Below are 26,128 nucleotides of genomic sequence, written 5' to 3' on the forward strand. Positions count from 1 at the left end.
AATTCTTTTCTGTACAGCACACAGGTAAACTGTTCAAGGTAAACACAGGTAAACTGGTAAATCTGTTAAACACCGATTAAGAGCTAGAGTAGAGCTAATGCTCAGAGCCAATGGATGGATGGATGGCTGTCATTGTAAATAAGAATTTGTTCTGCATCATTTAATAAAGGTTTATTATTAATAATAATAATGAATTTGTTAAACAGGCATATGTCACAGGTTTGAAAGCTTATGACAAATGATGTCACCCTAAAAGAACTCATATGGGTGGTTTTGAACAAATACAATATGCTTTTTTGTGCTCCAGACATAAGTGCAAAAAAGGGAGGGGACTATTGTGCTCTTATATAAATCAGCAAAACAAATTATAGTCATAAACTGAATGCAGAGGCCAAATGCTCAATCACTGAGTCCAGGGAACCTTAATTATGCCTGAAGGCTTTTAATTTAGTTTTTCTCCTTGTTCTATCCTAGAATTTCTGAATAAGAGTTTCTTTTTTCTCAGTCCTATTACCTTAAATGTTAAAAACTTTCTGATTGATTTCAACCTCACACAATCTTCATCAGAAATACAAACTGATCTCTTTGTTTCTCAAGACATCACAGTATTATGCAGTCCCATCAATAGCTATCATTAGACTTAACCTTATAATTCACACATTGTAAACCAATGCTCCAATCATGCATTTTCTCACTATGTAAAAACTGTCATCTAACTTTGATCACTCCTGAGCCGTTCTGTACATTTACAGCTGAGGATGCTTCAAATTTTTACTCAGTTTACCTCAGTTCATGTTGCACAGTGAAAATCTGTGTCTGTTAATTTAATGTAATTGTTAAAATTAGATTTTCTTTCTTTTTTTTTTAAGTAGTGCTCAAGGATATACACTCCCAAGGTGACACGTGAAATAAATTAGTAAATAAATGAGCATGATAAATAATACTTTAAACAGATAAAGGATACATAAATAAATTAATGGACAATTAATCAATTGATGAAAGAATATTATTATTTTTTTGCATTCACTTCTACATTTATTTATTTTCAACTGTATTTAAATACAGTAAAGAATATCATATTCTTTATTCATTCTTTGCCAGTTGATCTATTAATGTATTCTTTTTATGTAAAATGTATATCTATTGAATATTTTTCACTATTTGTCTCCCATATAAAGAATATGGAAATGCTGAGAAGTGAATCAATATGGAGGTCCCTAATTCAGGGGCCTGACAGGAAGTCCTCTCCCACAGATACCATTAGTGGTATTAATTCTGTCTGAGGATTGGAAAGGGTCACAGCAGTGTCAATACTCAGTGTGGCAGTGACCTGACCTTTCTGACTGTCCTCATCTTGTTTAAGCCCTGACTCTTCAAGAAGACTTTGTCTTGCTAGCCTATTAGCCAGCAGGGCTGGGGGTTGTAGAGTTAATAGTTTTATTGGTGGTCTGGGGGCTTTCTGTCATACTTGCATGCTGTTGGAGCCAGTGTGAGTTTTGTGATCAATACCTCCAGCTGACCCTGTATTAACTGGATACCAAAAAATAAATAAATAAAATAAAATAAAATAATAATAATAAATAAAAAAAAGTTGGAAGTGTGACTGAGGGATCTGGAATATTTTTGTGTGTAATATTTCAGACCAGTTTATTTATTTTTCTCAGTTCATTTCTTATTTATCTGTATTTATATGATCAAAATATGTTCATTTAACAAATTAGGAACAATTAGGCAACCTTCCTGATTTATATTTTTGCACTCCCCAGATTTCCCCTCAGATCATCAGTGATAATCCACTAGTGGGTGTTATTTATTCTTTCTACTTTTATCTTTTCACATTAGATAGAAAACACTGCCACTAAAGATGACACAGGTGACATGTTAACAACGTCTCTGTTGTATTCATGTGGCCCTGTAAGACAGGACAGTGTGACAGTGAACCAGCATGAACAGTACCAGGACCTTGCTGAATGGTATTCAGACATCATTCATTTTATTATTTATACCTTCTCCTACTGTGGCATATCAAAATGTCTGATGTAATAAAGGCCTAGCGAGGTATTTTTGATGGTGCACCGGACTTATTCATTATAATTATCATCTGTGTTATTATATTATTACACTACTGAATGCAGATACTTGAGAAGAAGAGTAGAACACAATGGCTGCATCCTCTTGGGATGGATTATATGTCTGCTTCCTTGGCTCCTTCCCCTTGACAAAAAACACACCCTTTAGTATCAGCATAATCAATGGGGAGTGGTGCTGGAGGGGGTGGCCACAGCAGTTTGCCTGCCTGTGATTCGCTGACATGCGCTCTAATTGGATCAAGTAGGAACTTGCTTAGCTGGATGCTTTGTGCTGGGATTGGGAGCAGCCTGCAAAGAGAGCACGGACACACCACCAGACAGGAAGAGAAGCAGAGAGGGAGGAGGCCAGAGGCTGCCCTGCTCACCACTTGGAGAGGAAAGATTGAGAGAGGAGGGGTGAAAGACGAAAAAGGGGAGTATCCCGTCTTCTCTGCCCTTCTGTGCTACTGCAGCCCCCCCACCCCCTCCCTCTCTTTCTCTCTCTGATTCTCTTTCTCTCTCTTTCCCCTTACTCATCTGTTTCTGTGGCTGCGCTGAGAGGAAGGGCACCTGCCGCTCCCTGATGATTCAGCCTTTCAGCTGCTTGGAGCTCACAGACAAGACAGCATGTCCCTTTTGCCACTGCAGTGCCTGGCCGTCCTGTCCTCTGCACTACAGCTACTGCAGCTGCAGCTGGCCCATCACATCGACACCACCTCTTCTGCCCAAGTGCTCAGGTGAGAGAGTGTTACTATTCCACCACTGCTCACTACTAGACCACACAGGACATTTAAGGAATCTAATTGCCTGGAAATCTTTTTTATTTTTGCCTACAGCAAATTTGATGTTTCTATTTATAGACTCATGATTCTGTTTCTTATAAGAAAGCATGCGTAAGGAACTCCTTTTCCTCTTGCGCAGAAGGCTGTCTACATACCTCCAGGACTGTTAACAAGGTTCGACTCACTCTGAAGAGTATTTTTACCTCTCCCTGAAATCCTAGCTCTGACTCTGCAGCCTCATGATGGAAAACATAGTCAAGGAGACTAGTGGCAGACAGCCCCCGTGTGATGCTCTGAGTTAATAGTTGAAGTGATCAGAGACCCTTCATCCAGCAGTTGAACAAGATGACTGAGGGAATGGAGGACATCTCTGCAGGGCCAGCTCTCCCTCCTGGATCGGCCTCCCCCACTGGCTCTACTGTTGATACTGGACAAATCCCAGAGGAGAAACCTGAGGAGACAGAGGCAGCTGGTGAGAGTGGGGAGGAGGGTGCTGAGGGAACTGCAGAGGGAGGAGGTGATGATGATGGGGAGCATCTGGGGGCTTTGGGAATTGTGGCCTTGCCCGGGACCTGCTGTGTATGCATAGAGATGGAACGGATTAACAATTGCCTGCATTCTGAGAAAATCTGTATTTTGCCTATCCTGGCCTGTCTCCTTAGTTTGGCCCTCTGCACAGCTGGCCTTAAATGGGTCTTTGTGGATAAGATCTTTGAGTATGAACCACCCACACACTTAGATCCTAAACGCATCGGACAGGACCCAATTATTATTTCAGTTGACCCCACACTGGGACTCACTGTGTCGATTCCTCATTCATCTCCAGCAACTGTCTCCTTAACCACCGCCATCACCATTACCTCAGGACATCCTGAGGTTATAGTGGAAGAGAAATCTACACGAGGGCCGTACATGCCTCAGACTCCCAGAGTGACTCAGTCTGATTCCTCTGTTACACTGAAATATAACGCTGAACGTCCCACCATCCCAAAGCAGACTCAGTCAACACAGGAATTCAATGACAACATCATCCCAACAATCTGTAAGTACCCAACATTTGTTTAGTCAAAGTACTGGGATTGGGTTTTCTGATCAGACAGGATGTCATAATGGGGAGGCTACACAAGCTGGAGTCCTTCTTAACCTTGGGCTGTGATTTTCATCACTGTAAAGACAAACTAAGTGTAGTTATAAAAGGATTCAAATGTTTTTCTTCTCTGTTATCATTGATTTTGTAAATGTCGTGTTCTCTCATATGTGCCAGGAAGTGTCTGCTTTCAAGACTTTGTCTGAAAACAGGCACGTTGTAACTTGCAGAGAGCAGCATAGAGGCCCATGACTAAGCCTCTGAAATATTGCTAATCAGATAGGTGTGCAGGGAACAACAGTTCTGTTCATACCTACTTTACCACTACAGAGAGTGGATGTATAATTTCTAACCTTCACTCCCGTCTCTTTAAGTAGTAGTAGTCTTTAAGTCCCTTAAATTATATCACAATGTTGTGGTGTTATTTTAAATAAATTAGCTGGTAGACACCATACAATATGGAGGATCCCTACAATGTGTGGATGCACATTTCCAGTCACATGAAAAAGTGAAAATCAATAAATGATGCATGACACAAACTGAAACTCCAGGCTGTGGTACAGGGAGACTTCCTGTTTTCGGCCTGTGCTCCATTTCAAGGTCAGAGCCTACTTGAGGCTAATTGATGCCCCCTCCATCCCTGCGCCGCAGGGAAAAACAACCCACTAATACAGTCTGTCTGCCAGCGGCTTGCCACCATGACGTTTTTGTTGTAGTCACATCACTGTGTGATTTATTACACTGTATCTTTGTTAGTTAATTGAAGGTGACAGTGGAGGGTGGGGGGTTGGTTTCCAACCAGCATCTCAGCAAGGGATTAGCTTCACTTAATCAGCAGATAGATAATCTCTGTTAAGTTAACTGTCTGTAACTAACTTCTAGTGTGGCACTCCTAGCTATAGTACCTGGCTGTACGCTCCGAACAATTACAAATGGTTGTGTATGCTGGTGGGAAGCCAGTGAGGGATCAATGGACCTCATGCAATAACATCTTCATATTCTTCTCTTAAACCTCTCTGACTTTTTTCTGTGAGGTTTGTTTGTATGAGTGTTCCAAAACACATTAACCAACTCTCTTAACGGAACAAACTACTTGTAAATATGCTGATGAATGTCACCTGTTCAACAGTAACTGATCATAATTAATTCCACAACTCTAGAGCTGCCTTCTTTTTGGGCAAGTTTCATTCACAAAAGAGAGAAAAAAGAATTTCACACTGCAGAGCCTCAGATCCTGCTGCTGAAATCAGCAGACTAAAAGATAGCAGTGTCAGTGGTAGTGTTAGATGAAGAAATACTACACTAGCAATAATAATAATAACACAACAATAATATAAGAGGCAGTCATGTGATTGACATTGAGATATTTTTGATGAGGGAGTACTGAAGCCTACAGTACATTACACTGTCCAGACCAACAGACGATGATCCTAAACAGAAACCTGCATAAAGATCATGAATCAGTTGTTTGAGTGAGAGAACCTTCCCAAAAACCACTGTAATATAGAAGCTGCTGTGCTGAAATAAAAACAAACAAACAAACAAAAAAACCCCTCTCAGTAAATTGGCGGCCAAAATGAAGATGATGTGGTGTAAAGAATCAAAATTTTGCCATACGTTTGTTCTAGTTATACATTTTATTAGTTCATAAATTATATTAAAATTGAGTAAATATTAGTCATTTAATCATATTTCATTTAATTCTGATTAAGACTTTATGATTTGTGTCTTTCTTCCCCTGTAGAGAAAATCAGACTATCTGGACATGACTTGTATCACAGGTCTGGACCACTAGTGAATTTGTTTGTATCTTAGAAAAAATTCTTAATATGAGAAAAATGGTGAATGCAACAAATTCTCTAAAATCATTCAAACTTGCCACTTAAGAACAAATCATTTTGGGGTACCTCTGAGTGTGAAGACCTTTGCATACTTCAAATACACTTGTTTGTATGACATCAGTCCCTAGTCTCTCTTCAAGAACTATTATACTGTGTACACACTATAATTTTGGGATCTCAGTGAATCATACAAATAGATACTTTCATACTTCCACATACATGGCTAATCACTGTATGAAGTGGGTATGATGGTCAGATATGATGTCTGTTTTGAAAGGTCTCAGACGCTGCCAAAATATCCTCGGGCAAGATACTGAACCACAAATTTGCTGTGTGTATATTAGAGTGCTGTACATGTAAAACAAGCATGGTATAATTGTGTGTGTAAATGTGACCAGTAGTGTCAAGCGCTTTGAGTGGTCAATATGACCAGAAAAGAACTATAAAAGTGCAGTCCATTTACCTCCTCAGACCAACCCTGTTTCCAGACATGGGATTATTCTACAAATCCCCAGATAATGACAACCTGTTTTAACAGTCAGTGCCAGCCTTTTAAAAGAAAAGATTTCTTTCTACATTCTCTGTGCATGAAAAACACAGTAAAGTTAATGTTGTAAATCTTGCGGTTATGGTAAATAAACTAGTTAAGGTATGATAAAGGGGTAGGCTATACTTGGTTACAGGTAAACTGTTTTTCAGCACCACTTGGGTTATGGAGCTATGTTTTCATGAGTGAGTCCCTGTTTTGTTTGTATTTTGCATGTGTATGAGGACACACATTCATGTGATTCAGATTTGCCCCATATCTACTCACATGAATACTAGCCATGATGTTCATAGAAGGCCCCATTAGCATCTTTTCAACCAGTCAGCACACAAAAAAGATCCATGACAAGACAAATTCACAAACCAAGATCTGTGACTCACATGATAACTTTGTAAAACACAGCAGTGCACATTTAATAATTTTTCACATATTTGCTACTTTCCAAGACAAAATAGTGCAGTACATACAGGTGTGTCTTTACAGGTTAGCACTGACAAATGTGCAGTTCAGGATCTTCCGATACACAAGTGAAGATCTGTAAACATAACACCAGTTTGAGACAACAGTGTGAATTTGAGCACAGAATGGGAATTTTTTTTTTTTTTTTTTTTTTTTTTTTTTACAATGTATGTGTACATTTTTACCCCATAAAACCTTTTTGTAAATCATATAAAATGTGTTTGAATAATATATGCAACATATTTGCTCCATAGAAGAGATGTCAGGGAAGCTTGTGCAGCATTTTTGGAAATGTGTTACTTATATAGTTCTATATAGTATCCTCTATAGAGACACAGTTTGTTTAGCCTAGCTTAGCACTGCTAGTCTTCTGTCAAGAGAAAAAATTACCAGGGTGTTTTTGGCCTGAACCTCTCAGTCTGAACTGGACATTTAGATGTTTGTTTTTTCTGTTAGCCACCTAACCTCACTGATGTAAATGCAGTAGACAGAGAATTAGAACACCTCTCAGTGTAACTCAGCACAGCTCAACTGCACCACAAACTATAACCTCCATAATGCCCATACAGTTGGATCAACAGCTCTCAAAAATAGTACTAACACACACATTATAACATTGATGAAGGTAGGACTTGCAGAATTGTTGGAGAAGACTGCAGTAGTTTTACTGTGTGGATAAATAGTATAAATAAGAACTTGAAATTCCTCAAAACTAACTACAGGTTGCCAAACTGATATCTTCATCATGTAAACCTGTTGAAAGAATTAGGCTACAGTCTATGGTTGCCAGAATGCAGGGGATGTACAATTTGCTAACTGTTGCCTTCATCATAATTGCTGCATTTGGTGATTTTTCCCTTTTCATTGGAATCCTGGGTTAACTGTGTTCTGGCCATGCCAAATTTTGCTTTACTAATATCTCTCAAAGTGAATTCATCTTTGTGTTCATCTCTGTGAGAAGAGGTTGGTTAAGATTCTCATCACTTGTGCCACTTAAGTTTGGGGTGGTGTGAATGATGAAGCCTTCAATCACACAAACACACAATGACTAAGTTAGCTAACACAGAAGTGTTACTTGTAATATTGTATGATCAAATGCTGCCTGTTAGAAGAAGAGGATGTATAAGAATCTTTATTTACAGTATCTATTTATTTTCAGTATGTTTTTAGACACACAGGAAATTAAGCCTCTGCATTTAGCCCATCCAAAGAAGTGAATGCAAACACACACACACACACACACACACACACACACACACACACACACACACACACACACACACACACACACACACACAGAGCAGTGGACAGCTGCACTACAATGACCTTTCTGTCCCAAGCCCACTTCTCTAACCACTGGGCTGTAAGATCTGATGTTGGTGGTGGTGCTAAAAAGTCATAAAACGTTGTTTTATGGGTATGGTCCAACAGTGTATTGCATAATATTGAATACATACAGCTGAAAATGATAATAATAATGATAAAAAGAAAATACAAACCACACTGTGGAAAACAAAACAAGTAACAGAATAAAGTTCAGTTCCACAGCTGCAGCTTGATGGACATTCTTTGGTGGGCAAAATTCATATTAATTTCCTGGTCACCAAATACTGCACTGTGAACATGAGCACATAGGCTATACTTAACAGTGTCAGTAGGCTATATAGTAGGCCAATATGAATTTAAAATTGGCTAATATTCATTCATCCATCCATTATACTGCTTATCCATTAAGGGTCCATCACAGAACCAACACATATAGACAAACAACCATTCACACTCACATTCACACCTACAGGTAATTTAGAGTCACCAGTTAACCTGCATGTCTTTGGACTGTGGGAGGAATCTGGAGAACCAGGAGAGAACCCACACAGGCACAGGGAGAACATGCAAACTCCACACAGAAAAGCTCTGGGCTTTAACTTGAACCCAGGACCTTCTTGCTGTGAGGTGATAGTGCTAACCACTGCACCAAACTGGCCAATATGTACCTCAGAAACATGTTCAAAATCCCCTTTTTTCTGATGCAAACATACCAGACATTTTTGGTAGAGGAAAATGAAAACGGTTAGCCAATGTTTTCATCTCCAGTTCAGTCAGTTTGGCCTTGTAATATCTAACCATACTGATGATAAAAAAAATATAATCTAGATAAATATGTCATGATACTTATGAGCATATTGGGGCATGATTCATAAATGATTCATATTCAGTCTAATTGGATTTGATCACAGGTCTGTAGCTTTCTCTCTGACCAGCTGCTTTTGTGTTTGTGTCATTTTAGAAAACATATATATACATATATATATCATTTTATAGCTGTCAAAAGAACAGCACAGATCATTGTATCTTGTCTATCTAATCTCGCCTGTATTCTGAAGTGCTGTTACAAATCTTTGTAGTAATTACAATGTGTAGTTCTGTGGTTTGATTCATGAAGGACTCCTGCCCTGGAGGCCATTAGTCACTGTCCACTCAGGATGTAATTACAGTATGAGCCATAATAACAGTTGGTTAGAAGAGGCAAGAAAATACAGTAACTGCTGGCATCAGTTTCTGTCATCATCATGGTACCTTTCCATAGTCAAACCTGACCTAACATGTTATTAACATATTATTATTAATATTTCCATTTTGCTTCTACTAGTATACAAGTGTACAAGTATATCTGACGGCTGTAGTTACAGTTACTTTTCAGATTAAGATTCACATTTTATTTAATTTGTTTATTTTAATATTTATTTATTTCCAACCTTTAATTGCTTGTGACACAAAAAAGCAATGTAATCTGCTGCTCCTTGTTATGTTTCAGAGGTCTATGAGTCATTATAAATTCTACAAGAGGGATTTCGCCTCTAAACTTCTCAAATGGTTTCATTAAAATTATTGTTTGAGGGCCAAAGAAATAAACCAATCCATTATTTCAACAAGGCTGGAGAAAAGTCCAAAAACTGAACACAGATTTGTGTATCTATCATTCCTCTCCCATTAATTGTGACCCCCTCAGATTTATCCAGTGACTTTTTGGAGGGGCCTGACCACTAGGTTGGGAACCACTAGACTAAACTGCCCAGCTGTATAAATATATATCTGATTTCTGTTCTGTGAGTGCTTTGCTCCAACCACATGGCTGCATGTCTGATAAGACTGACAAGATGGAGTGGGCTGAAAGTAATCTGACCATTTAAAGTGAGCATAACTCCAAGTTTTAATTCCAATAAGTTGTGAATTGTTGATATCATGTCATCCCCTCTCCTTTTTGTCCTTCCTTAGATATTTAATAGAATTCATTTGGTCTCAAAATGACATTAAGACAAAATGTTAAGATAAATATCAGAAAGAAAAATAGCAGTCACCACCTTTATTGTGAAATGAATGAAGTTATCAACATTATCATTATGGAACATTAACTTATGGCTAAATGAAAGTGGCAGAGCAGAAAACGATGTAGCTTCTGCTGTAACAGTGAAAGAATGAATAAGGCAGTGATAATTACAGGAGATTACTGAGATACAACAAGTGTGGTGATGCTGACAAAATCATGTAATCCACAATTAGTTTACTACTGCCCACAGTGTTGGTTAGTGCTTGGTTCACTAATTGGCGAAACCACTTCTGTGGACTGGCTGTCATGGTCATGTGACATCTGTCACAGTTTTGTACCACCTAGCAAATGTTTTGTGTTCTCACTTGGGTTTTCCCACCTTTGTAAAGCCCAGCAGCTCTAGCTGCTCGACCCTGCCTTTCTGACATCATGACCATCATGCTGTTTCAAAATGGGTCAAATGTTGAAATGGATTACTTGTTGCATGTGTATTTCAGCAAGGGCAGGATTTGATTTTTTTTTCTATTCTTATAAATAAATCAATAAACATGAACAATGAAAAGACAAGCATTTTTCAACTTTGGTAGAACTAGCAGCCAAGCGCAGATAGTCAGATACCAAAAAGATTTTCAAAAATGAAAATCCACAATTTGGTTCACTCTGTGTAATAATTAAAGTAATTAAGCAATGTCTATTCAAATAAATGAAGAGAAATAACTATGGAGTGTGTCACTGGTTTAGTGTAATACTGGACATATTAGCATGGGTAAGGTGCATGTTTTAAGTGCAAAACAAAACCAAAAGTTAACACAAACAAAAGACAACACAGTGCATGGAGACAGGCACAGACAGAGAGAAGATCCATGGGTAGGCGGGGTTCAAATAATCTTGCGGGACGCTGGCCAGGTGTTCCAACTTACAATAATTCCTGCTCAGTTCCACCCAAGGGAAGCCCTGCATCAAAACAACACACAGCAGCACAGGTACCACAGCAGCACAGCAAACAGGGCCTGGAAACTTGTGATGTTTCCACATTTTTTTACACTTTCACAACAGAATGATTTTTGCTAGATTTTGTTGTTCACATGTATGCTACTATTATTATCTGACTATATTTGATTCACACAGAGAGTATTTTGCCCAAATCTTTTTCACCTTCAGAGATGTTGCTGCTGTGATTCTAGTCAGTCATGCTGAGGGAGATTTCTGCTGGTGCAGTGCATAATGGTTTGTCCTTGACAACACTTGATAGAAACACCATCCACTGTAACGGACTGATTGCTCTGCAAATACAACCCCAGCTCTGCCCAAAGAGGCTGAACAGCAGAGAAGTGAAGTGCCCTGTTGGCTGAACTCCAGCACTGTGTCACTGCTCACTGGTTTACTGTTTCTGATTCACCAGCAAAAACTAAGGAGGGAAATCTTCATTCGTCTCTGTGCTCCATCAGGCATGATGAGGATGAAAACGACCGGTCTGCTTTGAGCAGAGTGACTGAAACCCTGCATGTCTGACACACACCACTGCTTGGGGCAGTATTTACTGAAGTTCCACTGTTAACTGAAACACTGTCATTAAGAGTTCAAGTGTCATTCAACCTTCTTTCGCAGCCTCACTGATCTCTATCTCCACACAGCTGCGTAATCTCTTTTCGTATCTCATTCATTCTTTTACTGGGGCAGTAGTCTGAGGTAGATGTTTGTTGCAGTCCTGAAAAGTGCTGTGTAATGCTGAGATAATGGCACTATATGTCAGCAGTGTTGTACTCACTGCACCCATTCACCCTTTGAGGCTCATTTCCTATTTTTTATTAGGAATAAATATTCTCTAATCATCTACTTTCATGGGGAACATATCTCTCTTCTTCTTTGTGTCCCACCCTCTTTTAAAACTTCAGGATGATTTTCTTCTCTGAACATTATTCCCTAACTCTCCAGTAACCTATTCCCAACTGCATTGTTTTGGGAATAAAAAACATCTGATCTACATTTGCATTCACAGTTAATATTCTGCTTAACAGTCAAACAGTTAGTTAAAGATAACATCAGTCAAAGATAAGACTGTAGAGCATTGTGCCCTGTGTAGTTAAAATAGAACTTCATTATCCATAAGAGGACACACACAAACACAAAATATAGTCTTTGAAGAGCAATAACATATACATACTCTGACTGCTAAATGACTTTGCAGTAGGGACGATATCTTGTAAGACATCTTCATCTTTTGAAAATTTAGCCCTTGTGTAAAAGAAGAATGTGATTCAAGGAATACTCCACCAAACAATACATTTTCATTATCAAATACTCACTGGCCATAAACTTGAAAAATGGCTTTGAAAAATCTGTAACCTGCCTTTTAGGTTGTGCCCTTGGTGTTGTTCTTGAATGACGGGTAGTGAGTTAGTGAGAGGTACTGTGTTTAGCCATACTGTCCTGTGGCTGGTTTGCAGTCAAACTGGGTCTCCATTAAAGTCAGTTGAATTGAATGCAGTCTGACTGCAGCTGCAATTTCAGATCCCTTCATATTCTGTATACTTTTTTCTTCTTACTATTATTCAAAAACAAAAAATAACCACCTTAGAATCACAAATGTCATGCACAACAACAAATCCTACTACACACACATGCACGCACACACACACACACACACACACAGACACACACAAAGGCACATTGTCACTTTGACCCAGAGGACAAGGGTTAAAAAATTTTTTGGAAACTGTGTGAAACTGTCTGAAACATAGTTTTTGGTGGAGTATTCGTTTAAATGGGATTGAAGCATGGGGTGTTTACTCCGCACTCAGCAAACATGCAGTCAGGATGGTTTTTAACTGAGAATTTTCTTTCACTTTGCAAACTCTGTGTAATCTATGCACCTGTGCCATTTTTTTTACTGCACTAATTACGGGTGTCTTCTGCAGCTGCCACCAGCACCACCACTACAGCCAAGACCTCCAGTCACGTGACGCGCTGCAGTGACAGCCAGAAGAACTACTGTGTTAATGGAGGGGAGTGCTTCACACTTGAAATCATGCCAGGCAGCACAAAGTTTCTCTGCAGGTATGACATGGACAGTAGGTTTCAGTTCTGACTTTGATACAAGTTTGCATCAGACTGATTATGTTATAATGCAGTTACAGTTGTGATTTATGATATACTCTTTATGTAAAGTGATGCCAGCAGAACATAACTTTGATGAAACGTGAAAATAAGCTGCCAGTCACTTAACTGACATTGCTACTATAGCAGAGCAATTTAAGCAAATTGTAGATATAAAGAAGAATACAACACAATGATGTGAATAAGGAGGAGCATCTCACGAACATCATACAGGTAAAAACAAAAAAGGGGCATGGTTAAATCCATGAGGCCAAGGCACGTGTATGTCAAAGCCGTTTCTTTGAGGAGAACTGAGGAGAAGAAGAGGACAAGAGAGAGCCATGCAGAACAGATAAGTAAGCCAAGCTAAGCTTGGCGTGGGCAGCCCCATGGATTTTTCTCTAACACAAACAGCTGCAGATCTGTCTGAAGACTGCTATGTGTAATGAAATAATGTTTACACTAGGCAAGTTGAAACACATCCTCTCTCACCCCTATGGGGAGGGGAAACAACACTGAACCTGAACAAACAGGCTCTGATTTTAAGGTTCAGCCACAAAATGACAGACAGACAAATGACAGACAATACTGAAGATGTTCTGAGCTCTCAACACCACGGGCATAACCCTCTGTAATGGTGAAGTGAAGTGCCTGACTCCCAGCAGGAAGTATCGAATGAGCAAATGAGTAAAAACTTTGCTCTCACCAAATACTCACAACTGTCAGGATAGAACAAAGTTTTTAACTCAAATCTTTAGACTGTTAACAGAGCGAGATTCCTTTCTCCAAAGAGCTGAAGGGGGATGAGTTAAAGTATGATGTGGAATTTATATACCTCTGTACACATCTGTACTGTCACTGTGGAAGATGAAGCCCTGAATACTGCACTGTTCCTCTGATGGAGGACCTAATCTTCTAAACCTAACCTTCCCTTTCCTGTGGGTCGAAGCCACAGAAAGTTGCCATTACTGGAAATTTGTAGTCTGGACAATGGGTTTTGGTATCCCAGGAGTTGTTGGACAATGAAACCATGGGGCTCTTAGACACTCTGGGACCACTTGAATAGCACAGTTGTCCTGAATGTGGTACCTGGTTAGCTGGAGTTAACCACAGAGAAGGTCTCTGGGCTGTGCAAAAGCATTCATTCCCAGTGTAGATTGTGTTCTATGTATACAGAATAGAGAGTCATTCATTCCCCTAAAAAGATCCACCTCTGTCTTGCTGAACCTGAACCACAGAACATTCAAAACTCTGTCACTTAAATGTGTGGGGTGCTCAACAAAAGAAAACCACTAACAGCTTAAAATGCATATAAACATTTTTGTATAAATTCATAAAATAACATTAAATCAAACATATAGCTAATGGTAGTCAGCTAGAAGAGGGACACTGGAGGATTAGCTACCTTTGTCTGTCACATGACCCTCACCTTGAATGTTGTGATGGTCTCTTAAGACTGCCTGCTGCACCCTGGGTTTGGATCCGATTAGGGCCCTTTGCTGCATGAATCCCCCTGACCCCCCACTGACACTATCAAATAAAAGCGTTTCAGAACTATTTGACCCCACATGCTGATTTTAGGACTGTGAGGCACTAAATATATTATCAAAGCCTTGTTTAGATATTTGTAAAAAGGCATCTGAAGTTTAATCTCTAATCATTTATATTTTGGTGGCTACAATATCCCCGCCTAATATCCCTAGGAATTATGTTTATATTGTACGATTGTACATCTTGTGATTTAACGCCACTGTTCAATGTCAATGCAGAAAAAAGTGTGCCGTTATGTAGCAAGGTGCTACAGTAGTACAGTCAAGGTGTGGGTTGGTGTTCAGCAAGCCTGGTTTATGCAAAAAACTGCAGTTTGTGCCCTGTAACTGCAATTAACATCTGCAGATTTCGTGAGTGTAAACACAATATTTCCTAAAACCTAACCAAGTACTTTCATTGCCCAACCTTATAGATTTATTTTCAATGACCACCATCATGAGAATTTGAAAAACATTAGAATGGGACATTAAAGTTTTGCAGAATCGTCCAGTATCAACTTTGATGTCTTGGATTCTGCCATGTTTTGTGACTGTCTTTGTGTTTGTCCATGTGTGTTCATGTCTTGTGTGTAACATGTCAGTGCTGTTTATCTGCTGTTTTCCTTTCTACCCATCAACCAGGTGCTTGGCCGGATTCACTGGGCACCGATGTGAACAAGCTGTGCTTAAGAAAGTCTCAGACCCAAAACGTATGTGAACCCAACTGTAATCAATCCCACATGTCATTGCTGGTGTTTCACCCCTCTCATGTTTTCTCCAAGAAATGGTGGAGAAATCCATGTTTCCCTGATATATAGTGATAAAATCAGGTGATCAGGTATGCATTGTTCCTGAGCCCCCTAAATGAGTCTAAACTCTTAAGCGCTCTCTCCTCTGTGGAGTAGTGCACTGAAATTTGCATGTACTTCACATCTCATCACACCCCATCCATGTTGTTCAGAGCAGTGAAATGCCTCCATCTCGGGCTTAAGTGGTGTGTCTTGTCTGGAGGTAAGACATACTGTCAACTGCTCTTGCCATTCAGCCTCACCTCCATTCTGTCAGAAAGCAAAATATAGAACAGGGTATTCCCTGCATCCAGACTTTTGTCCCAGTGATCAGTGCTAGACTGTCCACACTGTGTGGTAATTAAAGCAGTGAATTTTGATGAGTCCAAACTTAGTTATTACATACAGGAGGGCTGCTGCCACATCAGGGCTAAGTGAGCCATCACTTGGAGCCCTTGGTGCTCATTTTGATAGCCACGCTGCATGACTGCTATGCATTTGGGCATGTGTTGTTTTTTTGGTGGTGTCATGACATCTCTTATATGGGATTATATTACAGGCAAAGACTAGGCGATATTCGGCATTTTGACGCATATCGGCATCAGCCTTTTTTTTAATCCGACGGCCGATAAGAGATCAATTTAAAACTGGATTATTTTGGCCCTGATGCAGCCGCACCTGTCTGTCTGTAGTCACTACTCTGTCTCCAGCATTGTCCCACCCACAGCACCATTTGATTGGTTACATGCAGAGCCATGGCATGGGTAACAGTCAATCAGCAATGAAAGCTGTGCATGCACAGTGCTCACACACGGCGGAGAGGATAAAAAGTTTTGCTGGGTGGAGAAGCTCTGGAGAGCAAATATATGTTTCTTTATTTACTGTAGAAAACTTTAGGGAGCTATTTATTTGTTTAAGTTTTCATTTAACTTTATAAGACATGCTGCTGAGCCTGGGAGCTCCCTGCACTTTTTGTTAGAATTTTAAAACAAAGATGTCTATTGTCTAAGATAAAAAAAAAACCTTTAACATGTTGAAAATCTGAAAAGCTGTTTAATAAACGTATGCTTAAAGGCATTTAAACGAAGTGAAGTATTGGAGTTTGTATTATTCAAAATTTTGACGCCAATATTTTCACCCTTACTGCAAATGAATATCGGCTCCAAATATCGGTTATCAGCCTCCTTGACTACAAATAATCTGTGTCCGTATCGGCCCTGAAAAAAACATATTGATCTATCTCTAATAAACATACATGCAAATTTCAGTCTGCTGCTCAGACAGTATTCAAAACTACAGACCTTGTTGGAAGGCTTGTGCAAAATAGAACCATTTCTCATATCATCTCCCTAAATTGGAGATTGTACTTCAGTGTATTTGTCTATGAGGGTCTGAGGTGATTGATTAAACTCACAGACAAAAGCTAGACATATTGGTCTAGCTGGCCCTTCCTGCCAACACCAGTGATGACTGTTGTGGGTTTTGCGCAGCTCCTGTATAAACTAACTCCCTCTCTCTTCTTGTCTGTTTCTTTTTCCTACTCAGGTGTCCAAATGAATTTACTGGTGATCGCTGCCAAAACTATGTAATGGCCAGCTTTTACAGTATGTCTATTTACTCTTCAGTCTGTTGGATTTAAGCATGCTCGATTAGCAGTTCTAGTGCTGTGTACCTCTTCCATTATGTTTCTCCTGTGATGTGTGATTTATGCAGCCCAAAACCTTTTGCATGTTGAAGTTGATTTTGCTGTATTATTTTAAGCTGCATGTGGTACTGTAGTTGTAGAATTTTATTTTCCACATTTCAAATGACTAAAAAGTAACAAGTTTACATATTTACATTTTTAAACTGGAAGATTAGCAAATTGACAGTGTTTCAAACTTTACTGTCTATGTGCTTAAATACAGCCTTTATATATATGTACCTGACCATCTACAACATAGATCAAACAATCAATTTTCCACCTAAATGAACAGATAAATATACAAATATAATGAATCAAACAAGAACAAACTCAGATGCTGATACAAAGAACTTGAAACTTGACCCACATGTAGACCTGCAGTTCTGAATAAGCAGTTGCAGTCCAACCTGTCAATTAGAAATTTAACAGCAGCAGCAGTTTAGAGCTTCAGATTTAGTCATGCCAATGTTTGCCATTTTTAAACAGATGCACACACGCACACATACACACACACACACACACACACACCATAAAAGAGAAAAAAAAACTGTTGTGCACTCAGTGTCTATAGGTGACACGTGTTAAAATTCCAGCAGCTATTATTTTCTTATGACACTTTAGTAGATTTAGCAGATCTAGGTTTCTGCTGTTTTCCCCCCCATTTGCTTATCTTCACTTTGAGTGCCACAGGTTGACATCTTCACAACTGACAATGACAAACTAACTTCTCCTTGTGATGAATCTCAGGCTTATTACTTGCATACTTGCACGAGATGCGAAAATATAATAATAATAGCTACACAAGTAGGTGCATAATGGGCACACTAGTTTCCATGTTGCTAAATATTCCTTTCACATCCAGAGTTTCTGTAACAGGCAGCTGCAGTTGCAGTTTGGTGAGTGCAGTGTAACTGAAGTCCTCCATGAGCACAAATAAGTTTTTTTTTTTTTTTTAGCATATTAGGAACTTTGAGCAAGGCTAATCAAATGGTCTCATAAAAGATGTTCTGTCTTCTTGATCCTTTTCTGCACCCAGTATTATGTGCACATACCTGGGATGATAAGCGTCTCTTGGCTATGTGGGCGTGTGTTCAGTAACTGCAACAGAAACCTGTGGGATAAGGCAGTTTAATAGTAAAGCCTATTTCTTGAGAGGCTCTTCTGGAAAGCCGTTCAAAAATAAGTTCTTTCATGAACCAGGACATTGTGTTTTACTCAAAGTTGCATTTTTATGTTGCATAGTCTCACTTGGTTTGGGATTGTGTACTTGGGTGGTCTCTCTCTGTCCACATGCATATATTTTTGCATACATATGTCCTATGTCACAATGATGAGATGACTGTGCTGCACAGATTTTCAACTGCATAAGAGAAAGTGCAATATATAAGCCCTGCCTGTGGAACTGACACACTGAGCAGGGATTGGATTTGTATAGTACAATGGGTATACTGAACTTCACTGCAACACCAGCTATGACTGCTAATGTGTTCGGTTAAGTGGAATGGCCATGAACAACAGGAGTAGGCAAGGAAGCACTCCAGTTCAGTGAATCCATGTCTATGTCCTGAGACTATTAATGGGAAATTTCATGTCAATGAAATGAAAATAATGGATTTATCTTGTGCACCCTGAACGGTGAGGACCATTGTAGAAAATGAAAATAGCAGTCTTTTTGGCTGCGGTGAGTCTGCCCACCTCCAAAAGTGAATTATATTTTACAAAGATCCAGCCTTGCCCATTTGAACTGGGTCCTCATGATGAAATACCCTTGGACGTGATATTATTGCCACTGTTTTGGAGTGACACTCAGCAGTGATATGAACTTAATTAGTCAAGGCAAATGGCTGCCCTGAGTCTAGTTCTGCGGAAGGTTTCAGAATCTAGAAAGCAAGTTTTTACTTGTCGCTGTTGCCTAGTGCTGCTCATGGTAGGAATTGTTTGGTCTCTCTCTGTAATATAAGTTTCGTCTACACCTGCTCTATATGAAAAGTACCTTGAGATAACTGTGATTCAGGGCTACAGAAATGAAACTAACTTGACTTGAATACCCCGTTGCCTACATGGATAAAGGCCATTACTGTACACTACAGTATTTGTAGTGTTAAAGCATATCTAGGCCAGCAGGTGGCCACTGTAACCACTGTTAGATGACTAACAAATACGGTGAATATTGAACAAACTTGTGAGTAGACTGGTGAAAGGAGGCAATGACATTTTCAGGGCTTGGACTTGCCACCATAGATGAACTCACACCTCAGAAACCTTAAAATTTGGATGTGAATTCTGTAGGATTTTGCCATGTGAGGTAACTACTGACCAGATGTGAGAGAACATGACAGCTCCCATGCCCTTCATATCCACACTGGGCCAAGGGTCCAAGATGTGGGATCTCAGCCACAGAGATTCCATTCCTGTGGCTTACTGGGGATCTCAACCTCGACAAAACTGAGCTTGTGTTCCTTCAAAAGAAAGCATGTCTGCACAAAGACTGTCCATCAATACTGAAGATACTGTGTTGATTCTGACTCCACAGATGGTGAGTGAAACTGAGAGACAAACTATCATTCTCTGCAAACACTGCAAGTCCTCTCCCGTAGATGCATCATCTGAAAATTTCGTCCCCTCACTACAGAGGTGGTATTTGCCTGAATTTGCTGATTTGTCATGGAGATGGCTCACTTGCAATTATGCGTGTGGATCAGTGTGGATGTTTGATCATGTTATTATCAAGTAGCTGTACTGCATATGTGGTGAAGCTTTCACCCCTGTGTCTATTCAAAGGTAGTCTCTGGGCGTGGATGGCCTCCTTGGGGTGTACATGCACTCATGGTTGATGACCTTACACCTTCCTAGTGAATGTTGAGAGCAATTTTGGTCTTTTGTTCACAGATAGCTGACACTATTGGTTTCTGGTGGTCATTCAGTCTCTTGTCCAGGGTCTTTGCTGTTTCACTGATTTACCCACATTTTTCATATGTGATGTAATCATGATATCATACACCTCTCCAACCAGTTGAAAGACAGAAAGCTATAATTAATTGTAGAATGAAAAATTAAACAAAACAATAGTAGCAGTTTCACTTTATGCTTGTCATCTACTGCATCAGTAATTTTTGTGAATATTGAAATGCTAAAATATATTTAAAAAATATATATACAAAAAAAAAGAAATATTTAAACTAAATGTCACTGTTACAAACTGCAGTTGCTATCATTAAGGATTATCTGATGGCACCAAAATGACTTAGTGATCATGGTTTAGGTCTTAAAAACACTTTGTTAGGGTTTATCATTAATGGAAACCAACACTGACTGTTGCCCAGACATGGGATTTGAACAGTAGTTTCTGAGCCCATAATCACAAAGCACTCTGTTGCACTAAAGTTTCTAACATTTTTTTTTCCTGAATTGTATTCATAAAGCTGCTGAAACCAACTTTTAAAAATGTAAGAACTTCTAAGTTAAGAGCAATAAGGATTTTCACTGGTCTGTGCCAGTGAGAGCACATGCAACATTCTGCAGTAAGAAATAAAAACAGTGAGAAAGGAACAAACATAGACCTATTTATGACATATAAGTTAATAATAATGGATTAGGTTTCCCTGTATGACGTTTGTGTTGACCCGACAGAATTTAATTTTTACAATAAAAACTTAAATTCACCTCATTCAATGGAAAAGCTCACTTGTCATAGGCTACCCAACTAAACCTGATTAACAGCCTATTAGCCAGTCTGGCAGCACATAAAATAATTAACAAAATGGTATTTAAGTAGCTTCATTTGGCTTCTTTGTTAAAGAAAGCAAACAAGGAAAGCTAGGTAACTGTAACATAGCTACACCACAGGGATTCAGCATTGGTTTGTTAGCCGATGAAGTAATTATCAAATGGCAAACTTGTTGATTTACCAAACACATCACCCCACGGAATTAGGATGAATTAGCAGATGTTATCACCTCAACACAGTAATTTGCTACCAGTTTGTCCACATTAGCAGACTAAAACCACAGTCTCACATTAAGTTTCACATGCTTTGCAGTAATGTTAGCTTACCTGTCTAACAAGGAGAGAACCAGGAAGAGCCTCAACCCCGAATGAAGGTCCTTCCATAAATCATGTTCCCTTCTGATGTTGACCCTGGTTTTCCCTCAGTGTTGGTCCAATTCATGTTTGGCCATACAGTCTTCATGAGAAGTTCAAGTTTTTTGCTCTTGCTTGGAGTTTGTGTTCAAGTATTTCTTGTGCTGGAGCATGGTCTTTTCGTAATGGCAGCAAACTCCATCTCGAAACTAACAATAGTACACTGCTGGTGCTGTAACGGTGCAGTAGAGAGACTTTTATTTCAGCAGGACAATGGGAGTGAGCATTGACATCAAGTTCTGAAAAGTCGACCCGAGTCCTTTGCATAGAAATCAGTCTGTAGGGTAATGGAGAAAATCAGGGAAGGGCTCAATTTCTATGTCATGATACAATCTTTTCACTCATTGGCAATAAAGACGCAAATCCTATATGTGTGAACTAACATCATTAATCTAACTAGAGAGTTCATAGTTCAACGAGTACATTGAACCAAATCAATATAACAGAATGACAAAGTTGGCAGTCCTGTGCTTTGGTATGTTATGCTAGGTAAGTGGAATGGACTGTACTTACATAGCACTTTCCAATGTCATGTTGACCACTCAGAGTGCTTTACACTACAGGTCACATTCACCCATTCACACACACATTTATACAGTGCTGTTCTATCTATATAGAGCACTCTAAGCACCTGCAAACACATTCAAACAGTATCTGGCCCAGGTATCTTGGGGTTCAGTATTTTGCCCAAGGATACTTCAGCATGTGGACTGGAGGAGCCTGGGATCGAACCACTGACCTCCTGATTGGTGGGGAATTCAATCTACCTCCTGAGCCACAACTGACCCCGAAGGTAAGGCCCTGTTACTTTACCAAGTCCATGGAGGGAAATGGAAGATGCCTTCTGATGCACTGTTGTGTAGTCCGGGCTCTGTTCTTGCTGTTTGGCTTCAGTACTGAAGAGATCAGTGGTTGCTCTTTTGTTCTCCAAGCAGTTAGCTGCTTGACACTAACTCTACTTTGAAGATGTTGTTGCTTGTAAAATCAGCTGGCAGACTTTGTGTTGTGCCTGGTTTGTGCTAAATCACTTGGCTCTTGTTTCGTTACCGAGGTTCAGTCGAGTGCAGGCTTCTGCTTCAGGCAGGCCTCACAGAAGTCGGAAAACAGCAGTTCCTGTTATAGAACAGACTGGGGAGATAGCAACTCCTTCTCTCTTTATCTATGGAACAAAATGAGCCATGTAGTGTCATCCCTCATTTTAAGTGGGGTGATATCCTACTCTTTCTAGATGTCCACTGACAGTGTTTGTTCTTCAAATGTTTTTAACACCCATTTTTAAATATTGAGCTATTGATTTTTTAAGCAATCAAAATAAACTCTGATAAATTCTCCTCAGACTTTTTTTTTCATTATTAAACTTAAAATAGTAGGGCCTAAATATGTTTTGGGAATGATGCATGATCGCCACAGCATGCTAAATTTAGATTGTTGACTACTGAGCCTAACCCTACCCCACTAACAACTGTCTACTGATTGTTTGGCATGACAGTCTAGAGTGCAAGCACACTGATGTAAGTGTATGCATCATGCCACATCATTGCACTAGTGCTGTCTTAAAATTGGTTAAAAAATGTATGCTATTGTATTAAGATAATTTCAGGTATTTGATTACAGTACAAAATTTGTTAAGAATTTAATTTGAGTTGTAATGAGAATACATATTTTGATCAGTATTTTAAAGGTACAGGAAACTAAAAGTAGTACATTTGTAAGCAACACAGGAATTAAGAGCAACGGATAACTTTTAAAAAAACTATTTTAACTTTTTTCCTTTTTCCTGGTTCAAATGTTGGATTTTACAACAGGTTGTCAGTGTTTGTTAATAGTCTCTGACATGCAATTTCTGATTCAAAATAGCGGTGCAGGAAGCAGGGGCTCTGTTGTTATTCTTGTAAAGCCTGGCAATGAATATTTGAAAAATGAAATAACACCAGTGTATTTGTTGTCTACAGTGTAGATACAGTGTAGTGTAGGTTTAAGTTACATCTGTACTTTTGGAAACAGCTCGTTGGCATCGTTACATTTATTCTGTGCCTCAGAGCTGGTAAAAGTCAGTGTGTGGGGGTCAGTTTGGTAGGTGGCTGTGCAGTATGTTTGACTTTTCATGCAGGAGACTGGAGTTTGCATTCCATCCTGGAACAACTATCCACTGACTGCAACTAACATCTGATAATGACGAAGGGATGAATTTGTACATAAAAAGACATCAGTGAGTGTAAACTGGAGTTTTACAGATTGGTCCAATGTCAACACTGTTATCTGGCAATAGCAATGCAAAGAGACACAGAGAAGCAAAGAGCTTGTTTTGTCATTCACTGGATTGTTTATCTAGAGTGTGCGATGGTTAAAACTTACTGTTTATGGTTGTGAGATTCCTATGTTACCTTTACAATGTGTATGTACGTATTTGTACATATTTTGCCACAGCAACCTATGCCACTTAGCCATGTTCCTGATATTATTTGCACCTGATAGAAATGTGTCTGAAAGTCTTTGAAAAATGTCAGAACAAACAGTGGTGATGTCTAGGTGTTATTTGTTTCCTGTACCTTTAGATTTGGCATAGTTAATGTTTGTACACATATACACTCACTGAGCACTTTATTAGGAATACCTGTACACCTGCTTATTCATGCAGTTATATAGTCCGCCAATCATGTGGCAGCAGTGCAATGCATTAAGACTTGTTACAGGTCAGGAGCTTCAGTAAATGCTCACATAAAACATCAGAATGGGGAAAAATGTGATCTCAGTGACTTTGACCAGAGCACAGATTGTTGGTGGGCTGGTTTGAGTATCTCTAAAACTGCTGATCTCTTGGGATTATCATGCACAACAGACTCGAGGTCAGAGGAGAATGGCCAGACTGGTTGGAGCTGATAGAAAGGCTAACTCAGATACCAACCCACTCTTTACAAGCATGGTGAGCAAAAAAGTATCTCTGACTGCACAACACATTCAACCTTGAGGCAGATGGACTACAACAGCATGGATGGGTTCCACTCCTGTCATCCAGTAACAGAAATCTGAGGCACCTGGTCTGATGAATCTGGATTTCTTCTGCGGCTCGTAGATGGTAGGGTCAGAATTTGTTGTCAACAGCACAAGTACATAGACCCTACCTGCCTTGTGTTAACAGTCCATGCTGATGGTGGTGCAATGGTAAGGGGAACATTTCCTTGGCACAACTTGGGCCCCTTAATCAATCATGGTTTCAGTGCCACAGCCCATCTGAGTATTGTTGCTGACAATTTACATCCCTTCATAACCACAATTTACCATCTTCTGACGGCCATTTCCAGCAAGGTAATGCTTGAAGTAATGTCACAAAGCAAAAATCATCTCAAACTGGTTACATGAACATGACAGTGAGTTCAGTATGTCAGTGGCCTCTGCATTCACCAGATCTGAATCTATTAGAATACCTTTGGGATTAGAACAGGAGATTGAATGTGCTGCTGACAAATCTGCTGAAATGATGTGATGCAGTCACGTCAACATGGAGCAGAATCTCAAACAATGTTTGAAAAATTTTGTGGACTTGATGCCGTGAAAAAAGTTACAGAGGCCCTACCCAGTATTAATATGTGTTACTAATAAAGTGCTCAATGACTGTAGCACATCTACAGTGTTTAGGTCTGTTCATTCTGACAGTGTATACGTTTGTGTAGAATTACTTTTTGTAGTGTTTCACCCTTAATCCATCAAGACTGTCTGACTACGTCTCTTATACCTTAAAACACGTGTGGGAAATACAAATATTACCTCATCTGTAAAAAACAATTTTCTTTTTTTCACCTTTCTGCACTGACAGAACATCTTGGGATTGAATTTATGGGTATGGATTGTTCCTTTCTCCTAGTTTGCAAATGTAAGACTATAAGCTAAAACCCTCTACTAAACCTAGGTTTTTCTTGTCAGATGAAGGGATCATACAGCCTTGACCATCAGCAGCACAAATAATATGTTCTATATTTCTACACATATTTTAGCAATATCCATCCACATATGACATTTGAAGTCCAAACTACACTACACAGAACACACACACACACACCACACACACACACACACACACACACACACACACACACAATGGCATGTATGTGTCAATATACATGTGTCAGCCACAACATTAAAATCACCTGCTTAATAGTGTGTAGGTCTCCTTCGTGCCACAAAAACAGCTCTGACCTGTCCTGTCCTTAGACATGTTTGATTGGATTGGGGTCTGGGAAGTTTGGATGCCAGGTCAATGTCTTATGCTCCCTGTTGTGTTCCTTGAACCATTTCAGAGCAGTTTTTGTGGTATGATGAGTGCATTGTTCTACTGGGGAGGCTGCTGTCACTGAGGACTGCCTGTGACAATGTTAAGGTGGGAGGTATTGGCCAAAGTAACATCAGATGAATTCCAGGACCCAAGGTTTCCCAGCAGAACATTGTATTGTGATGAGATGATCAATGTTATTCACCTCACCTGTCAGTGGTTTTAATGTTGGGGCTGATCAGTGTATATACATACATACACAGTGTAAATTTTAACATCAAATGTCAAACAGCTGGTGTGATTTTGATTCAGGTAAACAGTCCAAATGCTGCTGATTTATTGAGCACACCATGAAAGCCAGAGAGGCTGTAAATTCCTGGTGCTGTATGTTCAGATCCCTTCAGCTCCCCCTCCCTTCATTTTCTGTTGCAACCAGTGCCCAGCATGAAACAATAGAGCTGCATCACTGTCCTCCTCTATCCATCTCCTGCCATCTGCCTTCCTGGTGTAC

The 26,128-nt window shown here is 39.5% G+C and overlaps 1 protein-coding gene across 6 annotated transcripts in view; it reads left to right on the forward strand.

Moving 5' to 3' along the window:
- The first annotated feature begins 2,312 nt into the window (after nt 1–2,312).
- nrg1 (neuregulin 1) overlaps nt 2,313–26,128 on the forward strand; it is a 36,117-nt gene continuing 12,301 nt past the window's right edge. The window contains exons 1-4 of one of the 6 annotated variants that reach the window (XM_051072630.1): nt 2,313–2,806; nt 2,991–3,893; nt 13,032–13,170; nt 15,381–15,448. In XM_051072630.1, coding sequence (XP_050928587.1) covers nt 3,197–3,893; nt 13,032–13,170; nt 15,381–15,448 — 904 coding nt within the window. In that variant the 5' untranslated portion in view covers nt 2,313–2,806; nt 2,991–3,196. Of the gene's footprint in view, nt 3,894–13,031; nt 13,171–15,380; nt 15,449–17,071; nt 17,131–26,128 lie in introns of all 6 variants that reach the window. The other 5 variants (XM_051072631.1, XM_051072627.1, XM_051072629.1 and 2 more) reach the window with 5 other exon arrangements.

The sequence above is a fragment of the Lates calcarifer genome, linkage group LG9, assembly GCF_001640805.2.
Source record: "Lates calcarifer isolate ASB-BC8 linkage group LG9, TLL_Latcal_v3, whole genome shotgun sequence".
NCBI classification, from domain to species: domain Eukaryota; kingdom Metazoa; phylum Chordata; class Actinopteri; family Centropomidae; genus Lates; species Lates calcarifer.